Genomic DNA, 25,443 nt, shown 5'->3' on the forward strand with positions numbered 1-25,443 from the left:
CGGGTCGCCGGGCTCGAAGCGCAGCGTAGCGCTAACCGCTGCACCACCGCTCCCCCCCCTTACTGCACTAGCGGCAGGAGCAGTGTGAACAACTCCATCCGTCGTCACCCCACGTGCCCACCCACTCCGTGACTCACGCTGCCGCCCCAGCACCCCGTGTCACCCCCCCCCCCACACACCCCAACACGCGAGTTGCGTCTCTCCCCTTACCACAGTCCCCGTGGCCCGGGAGCCAGGGACAGGGTCGGGGAGAGACGGGAGAGAGAGAGTCGGGAGAGAAAGGAAGAGAGAGGCAGCAGCAGGAGGAGGAGGAGAGGAAAGAGAGAGACAGGTGGGGAGAGAAAGGGGGAGAGAGGAGCAAGCAGGCTTGCTCCGGCAGTACAGACACTAACATTGGAACGATACAGAGAAGATTAGCATGGCCCCTGCGCAAGGACGACACGCAAATTCGTGAAGTAGAAAAAAAGGAGAAAATAAAAAGAGAGAGGGACGGACCCTGCGTTTTTGGGGAGGCGTGGAGAGAAGGGCGGGCGGGCAGCTGCAGCAGAGGACGGTGCCGGCGCGGGGCCACGTGACTCTGTTTGCTCACACACCTGCGTTGCAGGTGCGTCGAGCACAGGTGTTGGTGTGTGAACGTGTGTGTGTACCAGTTACGAATGGTGTTACAGGTGTGTGTGTACTGATGTGTTGTTGTTTACAGGTGTATGGAGGTGTATGCTGTATAGCTCCAGGTGTGCACAGGTACGTTGGCCACCCATCCCCTCGTGTGCCACCGTGCCGGCTTTCAACAGGTGCGAGTCGCTAACAGCACTTGCCCCTACAGTCTGGCAATGTTATACGGGGAGAGGGTCTGTGTCTTCTCTGTATATATGAACACGTGTGTTTATTTACGTGGGCACAGATGAGAAACACCGTGATATTGAAACGGCGAACCTGGGGTTCTGTCACCATTGGCTAAAATCACCGATGATTGATCTGATCCGGGCCTGGACCTTCCCCTAAGTCGGCTCGGACTTTAGCGAGTAACCCGGTGTTGTGTGTAGGCGTGGATTCGTGTGCCGTGCCGGCCTTCGTAGAGGTGCTCGCCCCAACAGCACTTGCCCCAACAGCCCCTTTGGGCTCGATGGGAGATGTTTTTCTTTGACAGGTGAAACAAGGAATGTGATGATGCTAGTTGTAATTGCTGGCGAAACGTCGTACTCGAATTGTAAATGCTGTGGGTTTACTCTCCAACACACACGCGGTGTGTTGAACTTGTCACGAATTGGCACGTTCTGTTTACGTGACAAACCTTACTAATTGGCTGTGTCGGGTGGTAGTGGGTTTAACGACACTGATATTGCCGCGATCTAACCTAACCACCTCTATTATGGATAATATGGGATCGCGAAAGGCGACTTACTACTGCGTGTTAAACAGGACGATGTGAGAACAGTAGATTGAGGTGAACGCCGGTGTTGCAGTACAGTATATAGGCGTGTGCAGGTATACATGGTGTCAAGGTGAGCACATGTGTACTCGTTTCTCGGTGTATATCGGTGAACACAATTGTGTTAAGGTGTGTGTATAGGTGAGTACAAGGGTGTACCTGCCTTCAGGTGTATATGGGTGTACGTCTAAGCACAGGTGTATACAGGTGATTATAGGCAAGCGCTGTGTGTACAGGATGTGTACAACTGACGTGTACAGATGAGAATCGGTGGCATTGGGATTTATAGTTTCATGCGTATGGGTATATACACGCACGTGAACACACGTGAACACTTGGTGTGTGCAGACGAGCATGTACCAGTGTACAAGTGTGCAGAAGCGTATGTGTACAGGTGAAGTATGGTTGTACATATGAACACAGATATACAGGCCAGGCAGATGTGTGCGCGGCTGCGTATGAGTTACACAGGTGTGCACAGGTGTATGTATGTATGTTGAACTTCTTTAGCATCGTACGTAGCCAACCGCGCTAATCAGAGGTGTGCACATGAGTGTGTGTGCATATAGGTAAACACTGGGTCAGTAATTACATGTGTGTACCTGTGTGCATATATAAACACAGTGCTTACAGGTGAATACAAATGGACGGAGGTGTGTGCATGTGATTACAGGTGATGACGCAGTGCTTACATTGCAAAGAATTACAGGGGAGCACAGGTATTGCATCATGATTTAGCCCCACCCAGCTGCGGGAGTGATGATTACGAAACTTCTGAGGGTCTCCGACCTGGTAGGCAACCTGTAATGAGTTGTAGTATATGTACAGTTTACATACAGCCGGTTTATATAAATGTAATGGGTTCAACTGAGTCACAGACGTAGATTTGGAGGCAACACATTTATTCAGTTCCAATACACGGGGTAACTTCCCCTTAACAGAATAACAACCTAAGGTGGTGACCACCAGGCTAACTACACAAGTTACCACGTAACTGGTGTAGTTAGCCTACACAAGTTACCACGTAACTGGTGTAGTTAACCGGGTGGTGACCACCAGGCTAACTACACTAGTTACTACGTAACTGCTACTACAGACCGGGACCAACGACTTCGGCCCGGGTCCACGTGTTGGAGACTCGTTGAACGGAGAACGTAGACGAAGGGTTTCTTCCAGGATGAACAACAACCCTGGTCCCTCTCGAGGACCCGGCTTCTATTCTCTGTGGCGTGGCCGGCTTTGCCCTTGGCCACGTCCACCTTCCAGAATCTGGGTCCCAATCACGTGACCCCCCCTAGCCCCCTCTTGGGGCCCCTTTGTCAACTTAACCGGTCACGTGTCCTCCCGGGTCAACCAGAGTGCCATTGCCTCACACAACCTCATCCTTTGGTCGGCACCCACCCACCCTGTACTGTAGGGTCGGCACTGCACCGAAAGCGTGGTGCCATCCAGCCCTATTATTCAGCGCACGCCGGGCCCCTCTAGGGCCGGTACTGCACCCACAGCCTGTTGACATCCAGCGATGTCACTACACATGCATTGACATACATTTCTATAGAGTGCGGAATACCTAACGTGGGTAGATTCTAAAGTGTAAAGGTTGTTGAAAACATATAATGCAGTAAGTGTACATTCTGCAGTTTTTTTACCGTGCGGTGGCATCAACAGCATTGACCATGATAATAGGTTTTCCCCTTTTTTATGGCAACAAAACAGGTGTTAAGATGTTAAAACACCAAACTGAAACCTTTTACAAGGAATCATGTCTGCATTAACCACAATAATTGTGGCCAGAATGCCAAAAAAAAAGTACTCTGATAATATATGCATTGTCTTTGAAACTGATTGTTCCACACCAGAGACAGTTTTTGTTAGCCTCGTCTCAAACGGTGTTAGACCAGAGGACGCCAAAAGGCGTACAGCACAAAGACAAGCATTATCAGAGTAATGAGGGCTCAGGGTGAGCAACTACATCATGGGACCTCCTTTGCCAGTACCAAAATATGAGAATAGGTTTTCCCCTTTTTTCTCACAACAAAACAAGTGTTAAGATGTTAAAACACTAAACTGAAACCTTTTACAAGGAATCATGTCTGACCACAAGTATTGTGGTTAATGCAGACATGATTCCTTGTAAAAGGTTTCCGTTTGGTGTTTTAAAACCTTAACACCTGTTTTGTTGCCAGAAAAAAGGGGAAAACCTATTCTCATATTTTGGTACTGGCAAAGGAGGTCCCATGATGGCATTGACCATGATGATTACCTCTTTACCTTGACCTTCATGAATAATTCAACAGGCCTGCTGATTGAAATACCAAATACAGATTCATGAAATGTAGCAAAAGCGTTGTCATGCAGTGAGAGTTGCGTGTGTGTCTTTGGTTCACAGGGTGGCTTTGTGGCGGCGCTGTGACAGTTGAGAGAAGTTCGGTCGGAAGCATGGCCCAGCAGAAGATCATCTACACCCTGCCCACCGTGCGGTTCATCTCCGTCACCAACCTCTGCTACTTTATTGATGGCCTGACCGCAGTTCTGCTGTGGATCCTGGGTGATATATTTATTTTAAAAATCTGAATGGAATGCCTCCTAGCCCCAAGCCTATCTGTCCAGTTATCACTAGTCTCCAGCACAACCTGATTATTTATAGAGTGCCTACTGTCATGATTACAAAAATATGACGTTGCGTAACATACGAGTCACGCTATAGTCATGCAGAACCGGCGGTGACACAGTTGGCAGAGCGATCTGAAAGGTTACGAGTTCACATCTTGATTTTGATTCAACTCAGCCCATAAAAACCTGTAGAATGAATCAAATGAGTACCTCGAATAGTAATTATTTTACAATAATTGACAGTTTTTTGTTAATCCACTGGCTGTTTGAAGGCCTGCCCTCCACTGTGACGGTGATGGATAATGATTGACCATACTTCACCCAGCTGGTCAGTATAGGTGCCCAAGACCGATTCAGATTTCACTCGCCACTGATGTTAGCCAAGTCCTGGAATAAGCTCAGGCTGCCGGTTTCGAAGTGCAATTCATGAACCACTGCACCACTACTCCACCCATGATTAGACTCGGTATCAGAAATGGTATTTTAACAATCGTCACTTGCCAACCACCACTCGCCCGACCTTGCCTAGATACCTGTCCAGTGAAGGTGCTGGATAGATTGCAAAACGCATTCACTGAAAATATAGACAAAAGAGGATGTCCTGTATTGTATGCCCTGCTGCAATAGCCTTTGCTGCATGCCACATTAGCCCACTGCCTATAGCAACCTATCATGCTTCGTGGTCACCCATTCAAGTAACTATCTAGGCTCAACCCTCCTCAGCATCCAAGATCTGTCGAGATTGGACGTGTTTGAGTGATTTGGTCGAAGGCAAAATACTAAATAAAAACGTGTAAATATTTGTCCTGGACTTGATCAGATAATTTATCATGGAGGTTTCATTGAGTTGGTATCTGTCCCCATCAATTGCATAATCATTTTCTGCACATACAAACAGGCCTTGGCATGGGTCTGTGGCTCTGGACAGTTCTGGCACGGGTCCCAGCTCAGCCAAGGATTAGGAGACGTTTCACGTGGCACGGAAACACGGGGCGCATTGACCACCTCCCAGTCCAGAAACGGTCAAATTAGACCACGGGTCAAAAACAAAAATAACAACAAGAAGAAACATTTTTTTTTCCAATTCGGTAAACAGCTCAATATTTAAAGAGCTGCAATACACGTGAACAGGAGACGGTCCTTAATACATAACGTCACGAAGCAGTCCTTTAAAGAGCCGCATGTCGCTCCGCAGCTGCAGGTTTCCGATTCCTGAATTAGACCATGCGCAGTCCACTGATTACTTAAAATTATATCAATTAATCAGGGCCTCCTGCCCCTTTCCCTCGTCTTCCCCCCACCCCTCTTAAAAATACCATGTACCCGATCATTGCCCCCACGTGAATAGGTCAGTGAACTCAACCACCCTACCGTTTCACTCCACCGAGGGACCTGGCCTTGGGCTTGTCGTTCGTGGAATATCTCTACTCCCCCTCCCTCCCCATCGCTTACCAGGCTCTTGTTTAATTATAAAAAAAAATATTAATCAAGGCTCAATTTCAATCGAGTCTGGATCAGTGACTTGAAAAATGTTTCCGCACCCAGCACACCACATCCTGTATACCTCTCACAATTTCTATAGCCACTAGTCACATTAGAATCAACATTTTTATTTATCCTGGAGAAATTTGATGAACTATGAAGTTCTTTTTCACAGATGTCGAGGAGGGGCGAGTCATAAAGTTACGATAACAAACAATAAAAAAAAACGCCAGAAGTGCAACGTTTAGGAAATGTAAGCAAATCACTAAAAATAAATTAACTAAAACTAAATGCTTACTCCAGTCTACCAGTGACAAAAAAAAATCAAAATCATTTTAGAGGGGTTGACACTGTGTGCAGCAAGTGAGGGTTTGAGGGCTATCAGAGTAAATGTTGTGCTGTCGACTGTACCCCACATGCACTCTTCACACTGGTTTTACACTGCAGGTCAAATTACTTGTTTTTAAAACCCAGCGATAAGGATGGAAAAATGTTTCCGTGAAGTTTTTTTTAAACAATGTTCAGGCAAAAACATTGGCAGGAAACGTTGTCGAGATACTCTCTTGATCAGCTTGTACATAGTGGCATGATCGATGACTGCGTCACATGATCGATGTGTCATGCTCACAGAGTCTCCTGATTTGCCAAAAGTGAATGTTTTTGAGACTGATTCTCAAAGTAGAAACTTCTGGTCCTCTCAGGGTGAACAACGCATTTTCTTTGCTTCTGCAAACGCAGAAACATCTGGCATTCATTAACATTTTCACCGCAATGATAGTTAGATTCATTCTCAAGAGTATTACTTCTAGCAGAGTCAACTCTAACTGTGCTGTGGGGTCGTTAACAGGAGGTCCCGACCACTACCTGGAGAATGACATCCTGCACTGGTCATTCGCGACGTCCGCTTTCGACATGGCGGGGCTGTCAGCCATGAAGACATGCCTCCTCATCGGTCTGTTCACGGCGCTCGAGCATGCGGCGCTGAAGCAGTTGGATCAGCCCGATGATCTGACTTCGGCGCGGCGAAGAAAGATCCTTCAAGTTGTTTGTGGGTTCCTGTCCTTGATGTGGCTCTCCTACACGGCGGCTAAGGGAGCAGTCGTTCTAAAAAGTGGCAGCTACAAGCACGTGAGTAAAAACCTGCTTTTGTAGGTGCACTGCTGCCCTGAGGTGGCCGGGTGGCTCGGACGTAAGGCTCTAAAATGTCTGGGAGGCTCAACCAGGACACGTGATGTGTGCTCGCAGGCCTGCCCAATTTTGACATAGTCGCACCAACTCAACCATTATAATAATAAACTCAGTTTTCTCTAGCACAATTTGCACAAGGCCTCAAAGCGCTTAAAAAAACAAAAAATTCAACACGATCAATAAAACTACTTTTGTTTGGTTTTAGAAGAATAAGTGTATAAAAGGTGACGTTTCAGGCAATTGCCCGTCTTCATAGCACATACATATATTCGTCCCAACTAGCAATTGGCCTCTAGGATTGCAGTGATATTGTTGCGGACAAAACGATTTGATATGAAATTTCACAAAGTGATGGTTATCACAAAATCAGTTTCCCATAAATTTGTAGTTGTGTTTCGCTGTTTTGTTGTATTGTTTTTGCGCTTTGCTGTACAGTTCTTCAAGTATGAATGAGGATAATTTTTGAAAGCTTTTCAACTGCAGTTCACTCAACAATCCAGCTATGAATCTTTCTAACAGTTTAAAAGCCTTTGTGACTAATTTTAAAAACGCGTTTCTCAGCTTTTTTAAACATTTACATATTTACCTGTTTCAATAATTTGTTTTATCTGTTGTGAAGAGGTGCCATTGCCGCAGAACACCACTTATATATATTTATCTTTAATGTCACAGTGTTTATGATGAATGTGTAGAATTTGTATTATTAATTGTGCTTGTGCACCACTGCCAATGCAGCAGCAGCACCACCAAATCATTTGTATAAATGTTAGTTTGACTGAACTGGGCGATGTGTTTTTTTTTATTTTCAGATGCCTCTGACGTTCCACATCATGCTCATCAGTTCCTTTGTGTTCAGCTTATTTGAGTTTGTCCTGAACATGCTTTGCCACAGGTGAGACAGTCAAACATCTAATCTTCAAAGCCAATGACATTTTCAATCAATAGCCAAGAGGGCATCCAGTTATTTCATCAATCTATAGGACAATTTGGACTAGGCCAGCTTTAATGTAGAAACAAAAAAGGCAGTTGCCATTCTTGCAAAACTTAAAATAACAGACAAATAATATCGTCGTTGTTGATTTTTGGGGATCATGCCAAAACGTTTGTCTTGTACGGGCAAGCAGATTATAATAAAGCGAGTCCTCTATTTCCCATGCTCATATGTATGTTGTTTCACTATAATATCAGCCAACGAATTAGGGGGTGTAACTTGATTTTAAAAAAATGCATCGATTAACTTAAATGTTTTGATGTTGTTGAAATTTTAAAGTAAAGAATGCACTACTGTAGCTTGGGCAGTGTTTACATCGCCATACTGTACTGTACTACCCTCTCTAAATGCAATCTCCACTGCCATCTCTGGTGAGTACTCTGTACTGCATTCACTTATTTTATTTATTGAACTTGTTATTACTGGGAATCTACGTTATAAGTCGGGGTTAGGGACCGTACTTATAACGAAACGATGTATAACGGGTCATTTTCTTACCATAAATATAATGGGAAATGGGGGGGAGGGGATCGGCACTCTAAGAGTGTAAACATTGCCTCTGTGCTCCAAAGTGCGGGCAATTTCTCCCATAAGAAACCACGGAATAAGGTAGGGATGAGGACGGTAACTTCGGGAAATGTTGTGCTTCATACCTAGCAACCAAATAATATATATCGTACCTGTAATATACTATACAACACATAATGTACACATTAAAACGAATTCTGAGTTCAAGGACCTTTAAGCAGCATTTATACTTACAGTACTATGCTTTACCACTGCCATTTTAACATCGAGCGTAATACTAGTGCTTTTTTTATCATACCACCTGCACTGTCACCTTCAATGTGCACTACGCTTGTTGTTCATTGTTGAAGGGTTGCAACAATATTTTGCGCTAAAGTCAAAGCCGATTACAATGAGCGCTCACTACGCACAACGTGTTGAGAACATGACGGGACTGAGAAGCAGCACACAGGATGCTGTGGATAGATCCTTAAATGGCGGTGCATTGCACGAAATAAAAGTTGTACGTTTTCTCTTCTAAGCTGAACTGAGTCGAAACGACGTGTGTGCGGGGAAATTTTACGTTGGGTTCCCAAAGAGTCAGCGACGTGAGTGCGTAACAACGGATATCGCGGACCCCTTGTATAACATCTCTTTGAGTATCCTTCCTCTCTTCTTAGTACGTATTTAATATTGTTTTTGTAATTTTTTTACAAATAATTATCCAAAGGAACGTATCCTAAATTTACATAATTAAATGAATGGTAAACTAGGTTTCAACTTATGGTGTTTTGCCGAACGCCGCATGTTCCAGGGATGCATCTCCACCGTAAATATAGGACTTACCATAATAATATTGGAGTTGTTATCGTGATAATCAGGTCAGTGGGAATCATTGCAGAGCCATTCGCAACACTGCCGCAATATGGAAAAATATTGTACGATCTATGGTCATTGTATCATCCATTTAATTTTTTTTCGGAATATCGTGATAGTTTTTTTCTCGTTTAATTGCCCTTAAATATAAAATTTCCCCTCCAAATATCTACGAAATAATCATGATTAACGTTCACAATAAGAGTAAAAAAAAACTATACATATTTTTCCAATTTAATTAGTACTTTGATTAATTCACTGCATAATGATTCTATGACAATAATTTCCATAGTTAATTTTATTTCTTAATAAATTTTTGCGTAACTGATACCGTCTGCGTTACATATATCCCAGGCGGTAAAGTTGTCATGATTAGAATACTCTTCGCTGGCTTAAGTTTAGTGAATAGCATTCAAAGGGCTTAAGTGATCTTTCATTACACTGGAAGTACAGGAAAGCAGAAAGAAAACAATTTCAAAGTTGAGGGAAACTGATATCGCTATTGGAGCACGAGGCCAGTCACTCGGTGAAATCTAACTCCGTACATTACTGTCTTGTATAGACTTCGTTCTTTTTTATCGTCTATTTATGGAGTGTTGAAATTTTCACATGTACAGCACTTTTTGATCTTTCAATATAAGGTGCAGTGTAACTATACATTATTATTATAATCGTCAAATCGTGACATTGTTTCATGGTTTCATGAAAAATAACATTGCGGTAACCCGAATAGCAACATACAGACCGCAGTGGTGGTTGAATTGCCAAGGCTGGCTCTGGTCTGAGTAAATATTCTTCAATTCAAGTTTTGAATGGGAGAGGCAGTCAGAGTACAAAGAGACAACTCATCACGCATACCAGGCTATCGCTCAGAGATCCACACAGAGACAGATTCACCAATCCACTTTCTGCACTGAAAACATCTGGCTCCCTCGCAGTCAAGTGGATTTGGGAGATTCACAAATCTGTGTGATCCACCAACCATTGCATCCAAAGCGCCGGGTCACAGCAGGCGCGCACCACTACATCCGGCTTTGTTTGCGAAATGTTTATCAAATTTTATGAATTGATTGTTATGGGGTAAAAGTTGTCAATGATTCTTCACAGATTCCTGAACAAGCTGCAATTGCTCAGAATTATTCACAAGGTGGAGGACACACAGGAGGAGGAAGATAAGAAGAAAAAGAACGTCGGTATCTGCAGGGTTCTGTCTCTGGCCAAAGAGGTTTGTGATGATGAAGCTACCAAACATCCCAGTTTGGGCAAGACCGTCCCTGTGGTTTCTGAAAGGCTGTTCCGGTCTGCCCATGAAGAATTAGCAAAAATCGTGCGTGACTCCTGATGCAGGCAAAGGGCAGAGCTACCTGTGTAGTGGGAAGGGCTGGCAGAGGAGTGGGTGGTCGAGGGATGATGGCTCCCTATCGGTCAACCATGTGTTGTATGCTTATGATCGGGTGATGCTGCTCACTCAGAGGAGGAGTTGGGGGCACTGCTGCAGAACCTGGAGTGTGGCGCTAAGAGGGTGGGGTCTTACCATCTGTCCCACCAAAACTAAGCACCTGCCTGGGTATTTTATGCCACCAACCACTCCACCCCCTCAGCTCCGTATTGGTGATGGAGCAATAGTGGAGAGAGTTGAGAGTTTATTTTGTACACTCGAAATGAAGGACGTGGGCAGGTGCTCCAAATCGAGGGCAAACACATTTATTGTGGTAATCTGTAAAATGCAACAGCACGTGTATCACACACAGCAATTTCCAACCGAGTCGCCATTAACCAAGTGACTGGTGAACAGGTCAGGTTACTCAATAACCCTGCTAGCCACCTACAGGCTGAACTCGGTACAAAGCTATACTTTACTCCATTGCTGCACGAGGAAATAATTAAAAGAGTGGTCCATTCTTAATGTGCCACATTTCCCAAACCTGGTCAGTGTGCTTATGACCAGCTCCAGTTTTACAGCAGAGGTCTCACTCTGGATCAGTCGGGTGGCATTATCTTTTCATTGGTTGTGTAATGCTGTGTGGAAGCTACTTGGTCTGTCGTTCTGCACGAAGCTTTGGGTCTTCTCGGCCACAGTCATGGCCTCCCTTCTCTATACTTGTGAAACGTGAACCCCTCTAATGGAACATCTGTGCTGGTTAGAATCATTCAGGCTGGCCTGCCTCCAATCCATCCTGGGTTTAACCAGGCTGGATTGTGTGAGGAGCTCACAAATCCTTAAAATATCTGCAAACATACCCATCAGTAAGATACTACGGCAGGCAAAGCTGCATCGGCTGGGTCATGTAGCCTGCATGCCCAGCCACTGAATGCCTAAGCAGCTTTTGTTTGGCCACATAAAGGGGGATAAATGGGCACGACATGGGCTGGAGAAGAGATGGACTGATGTGATACAAGAGGATTTGGAGCCGAATTGACTTGCCGACGACTAGTACCAGCGATGTCAAGATCAGCCTCTATGGAGGAGGCTCGTGAAAGACGCTACTGGGCAGTTGGAGGCATTCACCCTCCAGCAACAATGGAGGGCAGAGGAGCAACGCTCACAGCAACGAGTGGAGTGCCTGGCGTCTAAAATACAAAAAGTTGGCACATTAGGGGTACAGCTGGTGCATCTACCAGTAATCTCAGTCGGCCAACCCATGGCAGCTGGGTCTGTTCTGAGACCTGTAAACGAGCCTTCGACACTTCACGTGGCCTCAAAGTGCACCTGGCCTGGCACAGTCGCCATGGTGATGTCACCGTCACTTAGTGGTGAATGGCAGGTATTGGTATTGGAGTGGGTGGGGGGAGGGGCTCGTGACCCCCATCTGCTATGTTCCTGTGTAACCCCTGTCTAATATGTTGCTGGATGGCCCCTGTCTGCTACGGTGCTCTGTGCAATATTGCTGTGTGGCCTGCTGTCTCTGGGTGTGTCTGACAGGAGACCGGCATTGTGGTCCTGGGAATGATAGCCCTCCTAGGCTCCACTGCCACTCAAATGGTTTCCCCACTCTTCTTTGGCAAGGTCATCGATGCTGCCAGGACCTCCATGAGTGAGTGGCACCTCTGTACCCTTGTATCCACACCGCTGATGAGACTAAGAACGTTGTAAACTGTCACATCTTGTAAACAAGGCAGCCTTGCAGAACGGCTTTCGACGTTTATCCCTCCTCGTTGATGGAAAAAAAACGAGCGGAACTTGATGGGAAGTCGAACCGTGGTCATCCGATGGGGAGGTTGACCAACTGTCAAACTAAGTGGAAGATTATGTCACCGACTCAAGGCCACAAAAAGTGATGAGGGTCACCGCATTTCCCACTTGCTCAAAGAGGCACTTTGAATCTCAGCTGTTGGGCATTGTCTGACATTGTAGATTCAACAAAACTCAAAGGATGTGCAGCATTGCATGCACAAAAAAGCTCTCGGCCGTATCCAGATGCCCAGCTCAAACTAACTGAAAGTGTGACCTTGACATTTTCTTGTGACTACTTGTGTTGCGTGCGCTTTCCTCTACTCGCCTGCCAGACGAGCTGAACGAAGCCATCCTCATCCTCTTCGGCATCTACGTGGGTGGGGCTCTCTGCTCGTTTGTGCGTTCGTACCTCTTCATATTCGCCGGCCAGCGGATGGTGGCACGCCTGCGTACGCGGCTGTTCGAGGCCGTCATGGCCCAGGAGGTGGCCTTCTTTGATGAGAACAGGTGACGGGCCAATGCTGCGAGCCTGGAACTTCACGCTTCTCACCCACAGCCATAAATGTGACCACATCAACCCAATCCTCCGATCCCTTCGTTGACTTCCAGTTTGGCTAAAAATATCGCCCTTTATTTCAGAATCTGTGTTGTTTCTTCTAGATTTGAAGTTTTCGTTACTGCAGGGTAAAGTCACTTAGGTAAAAAATACAATAAATAAAAAATGAAAACAACGAAATTAAATATTCCGATTCAGTACAGTACACAAATTCCGTGATCTGATCCCATCCGTAAAGGATATCATTCCTGACTTACAGTACCCTGGTGTCTACAAACTGAGTTGCACCTGTGGTGATTGTTATATCGGGGAAATGAAACAACATATTTCTGACTGCATTCGCGAGCACAAGTCAGATTTGAAACACGGTAGGACGAATTGTTCGGCCGTAGCTGACCACTGTTATAACACTGCGGGTTCTCATGACATTGTGTTCTCCGATACCAAAGTACTCTACAAGCCTCCTGGATACTACCAAAGATTTGTCCATGAAGCCATCCAGATATACGAACATAGACATAACTTCAACCGAGAGGATGGATTCAAATTGAGCAATCATTGGAAGGATGTAATTAACCAAGTTAAACTTTAGCTGCCGTGCAGTTTACTGCAAGGCAGACAGTTTTATTTTTATTTTCATATCCATATTCCCAGTCTTTTACTCCCAGCTTTACACACTATCATCACTATGAAATTTGACTCCAAGCCCGGCTTACTCCCAACACTTGGAAAATTTACCACACGTTGTTTCGAGCGTGCAAGTTTAGCTTGCACAACTCCAATTTACCCCCCTGCAGCATAACAAGCATGTCTTTAATCGGCTTAACTTAGCTTTCTTATCTACTTCCGCCCCCTGCATCACAAAGCTTCAGTTTGAACTCCAGGCGTTACCTCCCAGCCCACACCCCGCCCCCACACTCACCATGCCCCCTCCCCCCCCTCCTTCGCCCGCAACTATATAATTCCTCGTCACAGCCATCTCTTAGACACACTTAAGCGGTTGTGCTTTCGCTGCGTTGTCCCCACCTGAAGATGGACGCTTGTGTTGCACCTGAAACGTCGTGATTTAATTTAGTTGTTTTCATTTTTAATTTATTTTATTTTTTACCTACGTGACTTTACCGAAAAAACCAAAGAATCTGCGTTGACTTGTCGTCTCCTACGTTTACCATCTCCATCTTGATTTTCTCCTCTCCCCGTGCCTTCTACTTCAGCAAGATCTTCTTTTAAAACTCGCAGTTGAAGCCACTTCACAAGGTGGTCACTCCTTCTCTGCTGCTGCTCTTGAATCTGAAATTCTCTCCAATAGGTAGTCTGGCATTCAAGATCTTTCTCTTCTCCACCTATGACTCATCCATTACGCCAGTTGTCTCATATCACAGGCTTCTCTTGGCTTTCTCCCTCATCCTATAATTCTCCTCTTTCTAGTGCTTGTGCTTCCTTCACTGCTGTACAGTGTCTCAAGATGCGATTGGCTTTGGATGCTGTGTAAGTTGGATACCTTATTGTGTCATGTTCGCTGCCAATAAAGCATCTCAGGAGTTCCGTCCGTGTGCTGTCACTGCCACAGAACCGGCGAGATCACCAACCGCCTCTCCAACGACACCCAAGTGATACAGAACGCCGTCACAGTACGTTCACAGCCACACACAGAGCACCTCTGCGAGTGGTCCATGAACACGTGCAGCCCTTGTTGTCACGCTCTGATTCCTGCCGTGATGGGCTCGGTGTGTCACCGTTATTCCTGCCGTGATGGACTCGGTGTGTCCCTGCAGGTGAACATCTCCATGCTGGTGCGGTACGCGGTGCAGATCCTGGGCTCACTCGTCGTGATGTTTGTGCTGAGCCCCGCGCTCTGCGGGGTCCTCATCGCATCCGTGCCCTTCGTTGCCATCGGAGCCGTGCAGTACGGTAAGTTCAGCCACGCAATTATTTCGCCAAATTTATGCGTGACGCCCTCCACCACTCGACATGCATTCGTTTTCAGCCTTCCCCGAGCCGAGGGTTGGTGGACTACCCTACGATCCAGAGGGCTCCGTCATTGGTAGTTCTTGCGTGGTTGTCACACACCAAGACCTGTCCAAGCACCCGTGTAAACAATCCAAGTTGTTCTCGTTCGGCCTCGGCCTAACCTTCTTGGGACTAAGCCTTGAATTATCATTGTTTCCGGGCAGTATTCAGGTTTCCGCAGGACATAGCCAAGGATTTGAATTTGTTTGGCTCCGTCAGTGGTGGAGTGTTTGTGATTCAAGAAGGTTTTCACATGCGGTGAGTTGATGGTCTCAGCCAGGTCACCAATGACAGCACATATAAACCGTCACATCGAGTTTGGTTTATGCACTTCATTGGGCTAAATTCCTGTTATGAGGATGAAAGATATCAGCTGGACTATCAAACATAACTTTTTTTTTGGTAGGACAAATGGGACAATGCTGGCCCCAATTGTATGGACGAGAGGTCATTTGAAAGGATCTCAGAGATAGCTCTGTGAAGTCCGCTTCAGTGGACCGTTTTTTTAACACACTGTGTTGCATTGCTCTGTGGGAGATCTGAATAGATTCTTCTTCTTTTGACAATGCCCATAGAACAATCAGGATAACATTGTGGGAAAGGATTTGTGAAAAATGTTAATCGATAAAATGATGCATCATGAGTCACCCTGCTTGTGACTCCCCGCAGAGCCTTTAACAGACTGTTGGTGCAAGTCCTGTGGATGGCCAGAACCACACCCGGCCGCCTTTGTCTCCCCAATACTGATGTTTACACACCGCATCAGCTACTCATTTATGGCTGAGTCGAGCTAGGGGAAGCCCAGGACCGATTCAAAACATTTACCCCTGGTTATTGGTCGTGAGCAAGAATCGAACTCGGGTCGCCGGGTTCATAGCGCATCTTTGCTAACCACTACGCTACCGCCCTCCCCACGCCTGCTCGCATGCATGCATGCACGCACACACGGACACATGGATGTACGTACGCACTGCAGGGAACTTTGTGAAGCGGCTGCGCAAGAACTTTCAAGATGAGCTGGCATCGGCAGGCAGCACGGCGGAGGAGGCGGTGTCCAGCGTGCGCACGGTGCGTGCGTTCTGCGGGGAGGGACGCATGAGTGCGCAATACGACAGCGATGTGCAGCGCAGCTTCAACATCGGACACAAGATCGCGTTGGCGGAGGGTGCGTGGCCGCCACTGCCATCGCCACAGCCCAATCACAAGCACCGCACATAGCCACGCGTCTGTCTCTCTCCCTCTGGGGATTTCAGACCACGGCAAAGCCCACATAGCGACATTGTCCCAAGCATCTTCTTGGTTCTTTCGGTAAAGTCACATAGAAGGGAAATAATAAAATAATACAAATAAAACATAATAAAATACAATTCTCACAACGTTTCGGCCACAACGCAAGCAGCCGTCCTCAGGTGAAGAACAGGGCTGTCGGAAAGACAGCGTCCGAATGAACACCACCATGCTTGGCAGCGTATATTTAAGCTGGGTTAGAGGAGGAGGGAGCCTTAACAAAAGAATTTGCATATCAACAGAAATTTAGCATATTTATTGAAAATGCAGATATGGGATTAGTCACTACTTGTGGCAGCTTGCGTTGTGGCCGAAACGTCATGAGAATTGTATTTTATTATGTTTTATTTTTATTATTTTATTATTTCCCTGCTACGTGACTTTACCGAAAGAACCAAGAAGATGAATCCCTGCAGTCACGAAAGCTTTAAATCGAAAGTTGTCCCAAGCAGTGGAGCAATTTTTCGTGAATGCAGCCCTTTGTCAATCCACTGATGGAAGAAGAGCTCCCCATGCCATGTCGATTATCTTACCCGTTTCACCATAACTTCACCACGCTTGTAGTGTGTGTTGATGGAATTGATCACAGTGCGGGGACCGCTATACCACCACTCACCCTGGAGCACAGCTCTGTGATGTTGAAAAGTTTAATCGCAGTCTCTGCCCATGCGTGTCATCATTACAGCGCTCTCACACCACTCTGCAGCACCACCTCACAGCAGCCACCTCTACACACACCCAGACCCAAGGCCCCCCCTGTCTCTCCCTCTACACACACCCAGACCCAAGGCCCCTGTCTCTCCCTCACACAGAGTTTGCCAGGTTTCCACAAAGGATTCTTTAGAGCTCTGCCCAAAGGATTCACTCAATTCCATTATTTAAACAATGTCTCCCCTACATAACTCAAACTTACTTTTGTGCTCAACAATCTCCCATCCAATACCCCTGATCATCGTCTGAAATTTATCATCTTCAATTTGTTTTCATTTGTTTTGTCTGATTTGTTTTATCCCCTACCATAAGTCATTGCTGGTTCCCTATCTTTACCAGATTGCTTGGTTATCCTTTATCACTCATTAGTTGGTTAAAAACATCTTAAGATATAGAGGGCTGCAGATTGTTGGCGCCGGCTCACTGCATGGCTGCTGCCTTCCTGCTTCTCTACGGTTCCTGCCTTGCGACTCTTTGAGTCAATCTCTGTCTTCGAGAGTGAGCGAATACTTTGCGGGGCATTATAAGTTTCAATTATTATTATCAGGCCTTTGTGATGTCGCCAGTATTCCTACCTTGAGTTGTTCGAGGCTGTTAGGAGCTGACTGTTGAAAGGAAAAAGCAATATAATGCACGTAGTCATTATGCGTCACCATTATGGTTATTTGGCTCACATCTATATTCTCTAAATCTAAAATGTTTGTTGTGAAGTTACTTCGTCACAATATGTGTTGGAGTGTCTTCACAATGTTGGCATTATGTTACTCCCCCTTAACTAATGGATGATTGATCACCATCTGGCGTTTGACTAGCTCTTATTTGCACGATCTGGTCATTTACATTGTTGTTTATTAGTGCAGTAATTCCCTGAGAGTGATCAAACAAAATAAATAAGCAGAAGATTTATCTCTGTCGGATGTCTGCCTCTCCATGTCAAATACTAAAAGCATTTCTAGCATAACCCATCAGCTGTTACGGCCTTCTGGGAGTTCATAATTTCGGCAGCATTGATTCAAAACAAGCAAACTCTGGACCGGGTTTCGGCATACGCTGTCTCATCAGCAGAGTCAGGTTTGCTTCACCGAGTGAGGTTGACAAACCCTTGCTTCGGTTACAATTGCTGTAGGTGGACTAGGGTTGAAGGATGCCACCTCGAGCAAGCCGAGAACAATCGCACGGGAAGAAAATGTTATATTAGCAAACAAGTTGTGACTGAACTGTTGTGTGAATGTCGGTTGACTTTTGACTGTACATAATTAATCACAATAATCATCACATTCATGATGCTACCTTACAACAGTAATGTATAGTCGGCTGATCAGAGAGAGAAAGAGGAAAGAGATACCTAGTGGCTTATCATTGGAGATTGTAGTTTACACTGCGGGGCCCTGAGAAAACTGGGAGAAAAAAATATATCTAATGTCAAATGGCTAAGGATTTTAACGGGCGCAATCCTGGATGTTACTCTGGAGCCTGGTTCGCAGAGGATGATGAAAGTTGCGTGCGTTTGTTGTCACAGGTGCATTCAGCGGGCTTGTTGGAACAGTGGCACAGGTAAGACGAGCCATTTGTCGCGTCATTAAACTCGAGACATTCATCAATACTGCCTTAAAATACATATATTTGATGTGCTACAGCAGATACATTTAGAAGATGATGTGCTACAAAGGTGTGCGGAGTGGTGGTACAGTGGTTAGTGCGCTGTGCTACGAGTTCAATTCCCACTTACGGCCAACATCAGTTGCGGACATGTTTAACTGGTCCCGGTCCTCTGCTAGGTCAACTCAGCAGTCATATCTAAAGTCATATCTAAACCAGTCATTTGGACTTCCCTCTTCACCAACCATCACAAACCAGCATGGTAAAGTATGGTCAGGGAAGCCCATACCCCACAGCGTAAGGGGAGGGTCTTTTGCGAATAAGATCGGCAGTTCAGCATTAGGATTCCAACAAGCATCACGATTATCTGAACCGGTCCTGGGCCTCTGCTAGGTCGACTCAGCCTCAAATGGGTACCTTGTGCGATGTGTAAAGATCGCCAATATGGAGACAAAAGTGGCTGGGCGTGGTGTTGGCCTTCTATCTCCTCGTGTGTCTTTCCAGCCTTTATAGGTGCTCGCTAACAGCACTTTCCCCCTTCAGGAGAAGGGCCACTGCCTAAAACCTCACCGATTGTATATTTTTTCTTACAGGCCACGGCATTATTGACAAAAATATGTTAATTGTGCTTGTTAAATGTGCTTGTGCACCTTTACCAACGCAGCAGCAGTACGCGCTGCTGCGTGACCGGCAGCTGTCCACTGGATGCGTTCATTCACGCTTGACTTTCGTGCTCCGTCCACCCTCTCTTGTTTCCCACGCAGGGGGCGGTCGTGTTGGTGCTGTGGTACGGAGGGAAGCTGGTCTATGAAAACCTGCACGGGCAAACGGGCATCTCGGTCGGCACTCTCACCGGTGGGTACTTCGTTCCCTATCGTCATCATCCTGCATAGAGGCTTCTCTATATCCCTATGCAGTACAAATGCAAAGTGCACTGTGTTGTTCAATAAAGTATCGGGGCTGTGTGTGATATAAGCCACGTGGCGTTGTCGTTTAGGGCGCTCGCCTCGCAGCTGGAAGGTTCGCAAGTTCAAATTTCCTATTGCGAGTTGTCATATAATCACCAACGGCACATACGGACAAAATTTGTACAAAATTCCACAAATAAAAATACGGGTCGGGCAGATTTGGCAGTGTGGGGGGGGACCAGAGCCGGCCCAGCCACTAAGCGACCCTTGCAATTGCAAAGGGCCCCGTGGCCAGCAGAGCGCCCCCTAGAGTCACTGCTAGCTAGTGGGTGAAAAAAATCATACATCAAAGGGGCCTCCAACCAAATTTTGCTTAGGGCCCCCAAAGGTCTAGGGCCGGCTCTGGGGGGGGACACTGAACATAAGCCAGCTCAACGACTGCAGTCTCACCCAGATGGCAAATTGTAGTGTAATGTAGGCTACCAATTTCTGAGGCTCAACCTGAACACATGGGTAGCGGACAGCCCCCTCCCTGTTTAAGCTTTGCCGACTCTTTATTTAGGCACGCCCACTTAAGAACTAGCCCCGCCACCTGCTCATTGGCCCCACCTATGCGTATAAACCTCAAGAGGCCAGAAAATGTAATACCGAGACTAACTCCCGATTTTTGCAAATCCTTTGAGACACCGAGTCGGGGGTGGTGGTGCTGCAGCCTTTGTTAAAGCGTCATTGTCCTGGCCAATCAGGGACATTTGGAAGCTTTCCTTGTGACGTACGGTGTCATCTCTCCTTCTTTCCATCTGCCTCCCCTGTTGCACGCGTTTGACGTGGCCAGCGTTCATGCTCTACACCCTGAACGTGGCCATGGGCTTCGCGTTGCTCGCGTCGCTCTACGGGGACTTCATGCAGGCGGTCGGCGCGTCCCAGCGCGTCTTTGAGCTACTCGATCGGCAGCCTCGCATCCCCAACGCGGGCGGACGAGCACCGCCCAGCGTGCGCATGGATGGCAGTGAGTGTCACAGGCACGGTAGAGATTTCTGTTCGCACAAGTGGAAGATCACAGAATACATTACACAGTGTGACTGCGGAGAGACGGTAGGCCGAACGGCGGAATGCATTGGCAGCCCTTGCCAGACGCGATGCTTCACGGGAAACTTTGAGTGTGTAGATGAGACCGCCACCCAAAGACATTACGTGGCTTACGAACCTCAGTGTTCAAATTTTGAAAAAGTCCCCATAGCAACACATGGTAACCTGAATACTGGAATTTGCAGCATTAATAGGGGCATTTGCAGTGTATTGGCAAGTGCTTTGCTTGTATTTGGAAGGTTATAATCTCAGCCAACCCCTAAGGGCAAATAAAATGAATACTGCATTTCATGAAAATGAACAGTAGTTATCTCAGAGATGATCTGGCCCCTACCATAGGAATGTAGAATTTTTGCCACTGGCTCAGGGGTCCACTCCATCGCTCACTGTGACTTTGTGAATGTGGACATTGTAACGGTCGACCGTATCTGCATTTGCAGGAGTCTCGTTCAACGACATTCACTTCTGCTACCCGTCCCGCCCTGACACGCCGGTTCTGCAGGTTGGTGCTGCCGTCCCTTGTGTTGACCCCTTGATCTGTTCTTGTCTTGGATGGGTGGGACAGTAGCTAAAGTGTGCGAGTTCAATTCCTATTCAGGGATCGACTCAGCCCTTTTTTTTTCGGGGCCAGCAGTGGTCTTCCCATAGATACGAATTCCTGACAAAGGAATGTGGAATTTCCACCACTGACTCAGAGCTGTAAACGGGAGATGAGTGCTTCCTCATTTTCATTTGACCAAGGCACTACTTGAACTTTGTTTTATCTGTTATTGACCAGCAAAAAACCCTCTCCTTTTATTTAGTGTGTAGGTTTATATGTACACTGGGGGTTCTGTCTATGCTTGTCCACCTCTTCCATCACAATTTCTTGTCCACCACCATATCATATTTTTTCTAAGCCAACAGATCGATGATAAGCGAGTGGTCATGGTAATAATAGTAGCGGTAGCAAAGAACCTAGGAGGTGACAGACCAATAATGTGGCATCACAAGCAGTGGCAGATAAACTAGTAGGTGACAGACTGACGATGAATGAGTGGTTGTCAAAATGATAGTGGCAGAGATGAGAGACCAATAATGAGCGAGTGGTTGTGGAAATGATAGCGGCAGTAGCAGAGAACCAAGGTGGTGACAGACCGATGATGATCAGGTGGCTGTGGATAATGATAGTAGCCAATGGCGGAGCCAGGATTTTCAGGTAGAGGGGGGGGGGTAACCCCTCCATCAATGAAAAATTATAGTTGTTAGTAAGTAAGGACTTGTCCCTTGATTTTTATTCGAAGCGTGTGCGGCGATGGCGCAGCCATTGACCGAGGGTCGAATTCAACCGTGTGTGATCGGCATCGCGCTCGCTGAAGGTGATTGCCTTCAGGGAAGTCGTGTACTGTATACGCAACTGCGCACAATTCTGAGTCACTTATAACTGCTTTGCCGTTACTTATTGCCAATTATGGACTCAGACTATTGTCCTATCATCTCATAGAGTCCCTGGCACGTAATAATATGCTGCACAGTGGCAGTGGGGGTCGCAAAATGCCGATTTATTACTAATAAAACCCAATGATCCGATCGAAACTTGGGATATCGATCGGATTATTGGGGGGGCACGTGCCACCCCCCACTTCCCCACTGGCTTCGCCAATGATAGTAGCAGTAGCAGAGAAAATAGGTGACAGACTGACGATAAGCGAATGGCTGTAGTGAACGAGCGTGGCGTGGCTGTAGTGAACGAGCGAGTGCGGCATGGTTGTGATGGCCGAGCGAGCGATCGTCTCTCCGCGCGCTCCAGGGCGTGTCGTTCTCGGTGGAGCCGGGCACCGTCGTGGCACTCGTGGGGCCATCGGGAGGCGGAAAGTCCACGATCGTGGCGCTGCTGCAGCGCTTCTACGACCCCAGCGCCGGATCCATCATTTTCGGTAACCACCGCTCCTTGTCTCACATCGGTGCTTTTGTCCGTGTGCATGAAGCTGGGGTGTTTGTTGTGACCCCAGTGACCTCACTTTTGCCTAAATGTCGCTGCCATACAATTCGGCTCGTATTCTTCAACAGAAGCAGATATCCTTATACGCAAGGCTGGGTGGCTCGGTGGTCTAAGCACCCCACTCAGTGGCTGGAATCCAAATACCATCATAGGATCACAGCGGTGCTGACTCGGCACCTAGAATCCCTGAACTACACTACCACCTCTTAATCCGTAACCCTTTCCCTAGACGTCTGAATCTTGGAATGCGCAAGCGGTTAGCGTTAATTTTATTTCGAGAGGCATAGCGCCGCCGTTTTTAAAGACATTGTACTCACCACAGAGAATTGTAGCGACATGACCGCACTCAACGATAGCTAGTTGGTGACAGACTGTGCCACACGCCATCCCACATGGCCTTTTACTTCCGATGACGTACGTGAAAGGGTTTAACAGGGAGGAACTCTGCCTTGTGATAATGGCTACGTATAGTGGTGAGCTGCATTGCTTCCTCTGGCCGCCACGGTACCCGCTGAGCTGTGGAAACTCGTGCGAGTGCAGGAGGGACAGACTTGCGGGAGCTGGACCCCCAGTGGTTCCGCCAGACCATGGCCGTCGTGAGCCAGGAGCCCGTGCTCTTCGCGACCACGATCCACAAGAATATCTCCTACGGTCGCGAGGCCACTTTTGAGGAGGCGAGACATTTACCATTCATTCCGCATGCCTGCGGGCAAATACAAACAGATAATAAAAATATTGATGCCCAGAATTTGTGACCGTGAATGTTGTGTATTCGGCATATTTCGTCCATCTGCTCAACTGTGCGAGACAGGTGGTGGAGGCTGCAAAACAAGCGAATGCGCACGACTTCATCTCATCCTTCGAGGTAACAATCAACAAACACAGAGTCACACAAAATTTACCTTGTCCTGCGTATGGTGATTGTGGTTAATGAATAATGAAAAACGGCAAGGGTCTGTTTCATTTGCAAACTAAATGAAATTACATTTAGATTCCACCATGGGATCGGGCTATCTCCCAGCAGCATTTGTAACGCATTTCAAGCTAAGTTTGAAGGCGTACAAGGACTCTGCATAGTGGAGTAACTGTCGAGTACGCAGGCAGTGCAACTGCTCTGGGGCCCGTGCACTGAAGTCAGCCAGTAGTAGTCAGCGCGTCCACCAGAAAATTTGGAAGGCTGTGATGGCTGCGCTCTTTGCTGGGACTGGGTGAGATGGGGTTTTAGAGGTGAATCGACAGAGGTCTATGTTTTTACACACTTCGTTTAACTTATCCTGGTGCATGTTTATATTCTTTCAAATCTTGAACGCTTAATATCTTCGGATCTACGAAGCCCAAAGAGCTGACATTTTCTACACAGACTGGTCTCGCGTGATTAATTTAAGTTTTCATTAAAAAAACTCCTTAAAAAAAGTTTTTTAAAAACAACGGTTTTATTATAAAGTGCACTAAAAAGTAATTAACTTGATTGGACAACGGGAAGTGGACGACATCATGATTACAAGAGACACGTGGCGCCTGCTTCTTGGGCGAGGCGATTCCAGAGTTTAGGAACCACGGCGTTTTTGACCTACCCAAATAAATATTTAACTAATAAGCCGTCCATACAAAATGTTAATTGCTTTAAGAGCCAATTAATTGATTAATTTACAGGCATGCATTGTCACCGGATCTGAGTACGTGTGCAAAATTTGGAATTCATTGGACAACAGGAAGTAGACTAAATTTTGATTATAAGATTTGACCACGACAAACATAGGAGTCAAGTTAAGTAAAACCGTTGAAAAAGGTCCAGGTCCCACCAATCCTGCGCCTCTTCGTGTTTTTTTACGTTCTTTTGTAATTAATACTCATACTGTCCGCCCCCCTATTTTAAATCACGAATGGCCGCACCCAGCTATGAGGGGAAACCTCTTGCCAATCAGAGCGGCTGTTATTGGGGTGCCTATCTTACCTATAAACGTAATTTTTTGTCTGTCTATCCCTCTGTCTGTCTCTCTGTCTGTCTGTGGATGAAACTTGCGAAGGATTTGGCTCGCGAACCGTGGGGTTTACGTTAAAAAAGAAATAACCGGGTACCACGCGATAAGCCCGTGGTGAGTCAGCGCTATTCCATTTTCGCATCCGTCAACTTTAAAGTAGTAAAATTAACAATTTAGTGCAATTTGTTATGATTTATTTATTTCCTTATGCCGCTTAGCGCGCGCCAAAGCACGCATTTGCGCATGGAGTTGGGGAAAAATTATCATTCGCGTTAAAAATTATATAAAAATACACAAAACGCTGAGGTAAATTCTTCACAGTGTGATGTCCCCCCCCACCCCAATGTGTGCAGTGACTACTATAGAGTCGGCAGATGTTACTGCAGTGTGGGCGGGGGGATCGTGGGTGGAGGGGGGGTAGCAGCCCAGCCCCAGCCTGCCAAGGTGCCACCTTGGCCGGCTGGGCAATCTAGGCGAGACCAGGGGCTCTGCACGGGACAAGGGCTCACCACTACATTCTGTGACGTTCGTACTGTTTAACACGTAGGCTTTCGCGACCAATATCATCCATAATAGAGGTTTTTGGGTTAGATTGCGTACATATATAAATGTTGTTAAAACCCGCCACCACCCGACACATCCAACTAGTAAGGGTTGTCATGTAAACAGAACATGCCAATTCGTCACAAGTACAGCACACCGGTGTGTTGGAGAGCCAAGCCACAACATTTGATGAAGCTAGTTGTAATTACTGGCGAAACGTCGTACTCGGATTGTAAATCAATGTACTCAATATACTCTCCAATAAGCTGAGCTATTAACATTAAGTAACTGGGTATACTGGGTATACATTGATTATATATATGTAGTTTATATATTTTTTTTCACATCGGTTTATTGTATCGTAGTAGGGTGTTTTGTAGTTCTTTAGAAACTCCTTTTTTGTTTTCCACATAATGCACTAGCTTGAGACGTGGTGGTTTGGCTGCTGCAGTTCTTTATTATTAAAATGTCCCTTCCTTTATTACTGCTAATCCTACATAATACACTAGCATAATA

The 25,443-nt window shown here is 46.4% G+C and overlaps 1 protein-coding gene and 1 non-coding gene across 3 annotated transcripts in view; both read left to right on the forward strand.

Moving 5' to 3' along the window:
- Positions 1-269: 269 nt before the first annotated feature.
- The window catches only part of LOC144937039 (uncharacterized), a 31,594-nt gene continuing 6,420 nt past the window's right edge, over positions 270-25,443 (forward strand). Inside the window, exons 1-18 of one of the 2 annotated variants that reach the window (XM_078864277.1) lie at positions 563-604; positions 701-741; positions 3,819-3,977; positions 6,372-6,652; positions 7,522-7,604; positions 10,194-10,311; positions 12,010-12,121; positions 12,594-12,768; positions 14,388-14,448; positions 14,593-14,728; positions 15,804-15,992; positions 18,345-18,379; positions 19,189-19,279; positions 20,168-20,341; positions 20,862-20,923; positions 22,211-22,337; positions 22,943-23,076; positions 23,214-23,267. In XM_078864277.1, coding sequence (XP_078720403.1) covers positions 3,869-3,977; positions 6,372-6,652; positions 7,522-7,604; positions 10,194-10,311; positions 12,010-12,121; positions 12,594-12,768; positions 14,388-14,448; positions 14,593-14,728; positions 15,804-15,992; positions 18,345-18,379; positions 19,189-19,279; positions 20,168-20,341; positions 20,862-20,923; positions 22,211-22,337; positions 22,943-23,076; positions 23,214-23,267 — 1,941 coding nt within the window. In that variant the 5' untranslated portion in view covers positions 563-604; positions 701-741; positions 3,819-3,868. Of the gene's footprint in view, positions 605-700; positions 742-3,818; positions 3,978-6,371; positions 6,653-7,521; positions 7,605-10,193; positions 10,312-12,009; positions 12,122-12,593; positions 12,769-14,387; positions 14,449-14,592; positions 14,729-15,803; positions 15,993-18,344; positions 18,380-19,188; positions 19,280-20,167; positions 20,342-20,861; positions 20,924-22,210; positions 22,338-22,942; positions 23,077-23,213; positions 23,268-25,443 lie in introns of both variants that reach the window. The other variant, XM_078864276.1, reaches the window with a different exon arrangement.
- LOC144937432 (U6 spliceosomal RNA) lies at positions 366-470 on the forward strand. Its single transcript, XR_013637725.1, has one exon. It is a non-coding gene; the product is annotated as a U6 spliceosomal RNA (small nuclear RNA).

This window comes from Lampetra fluviatilis, chromosome 18 (assembly GCF_964198595.1).
Source record: "Lampetra fluviatilis chromosome 18, kcLamFluv1.1, whole genome shotgun sequence".
In the NCBI taxonomy this organism is placed as follows: Eukaryota; Metazoa; Chordata; class Hyperoartia; order Petromyzontiformes; family Petromyzontidae; genus Lampetra; species Lampetra fluviatilis.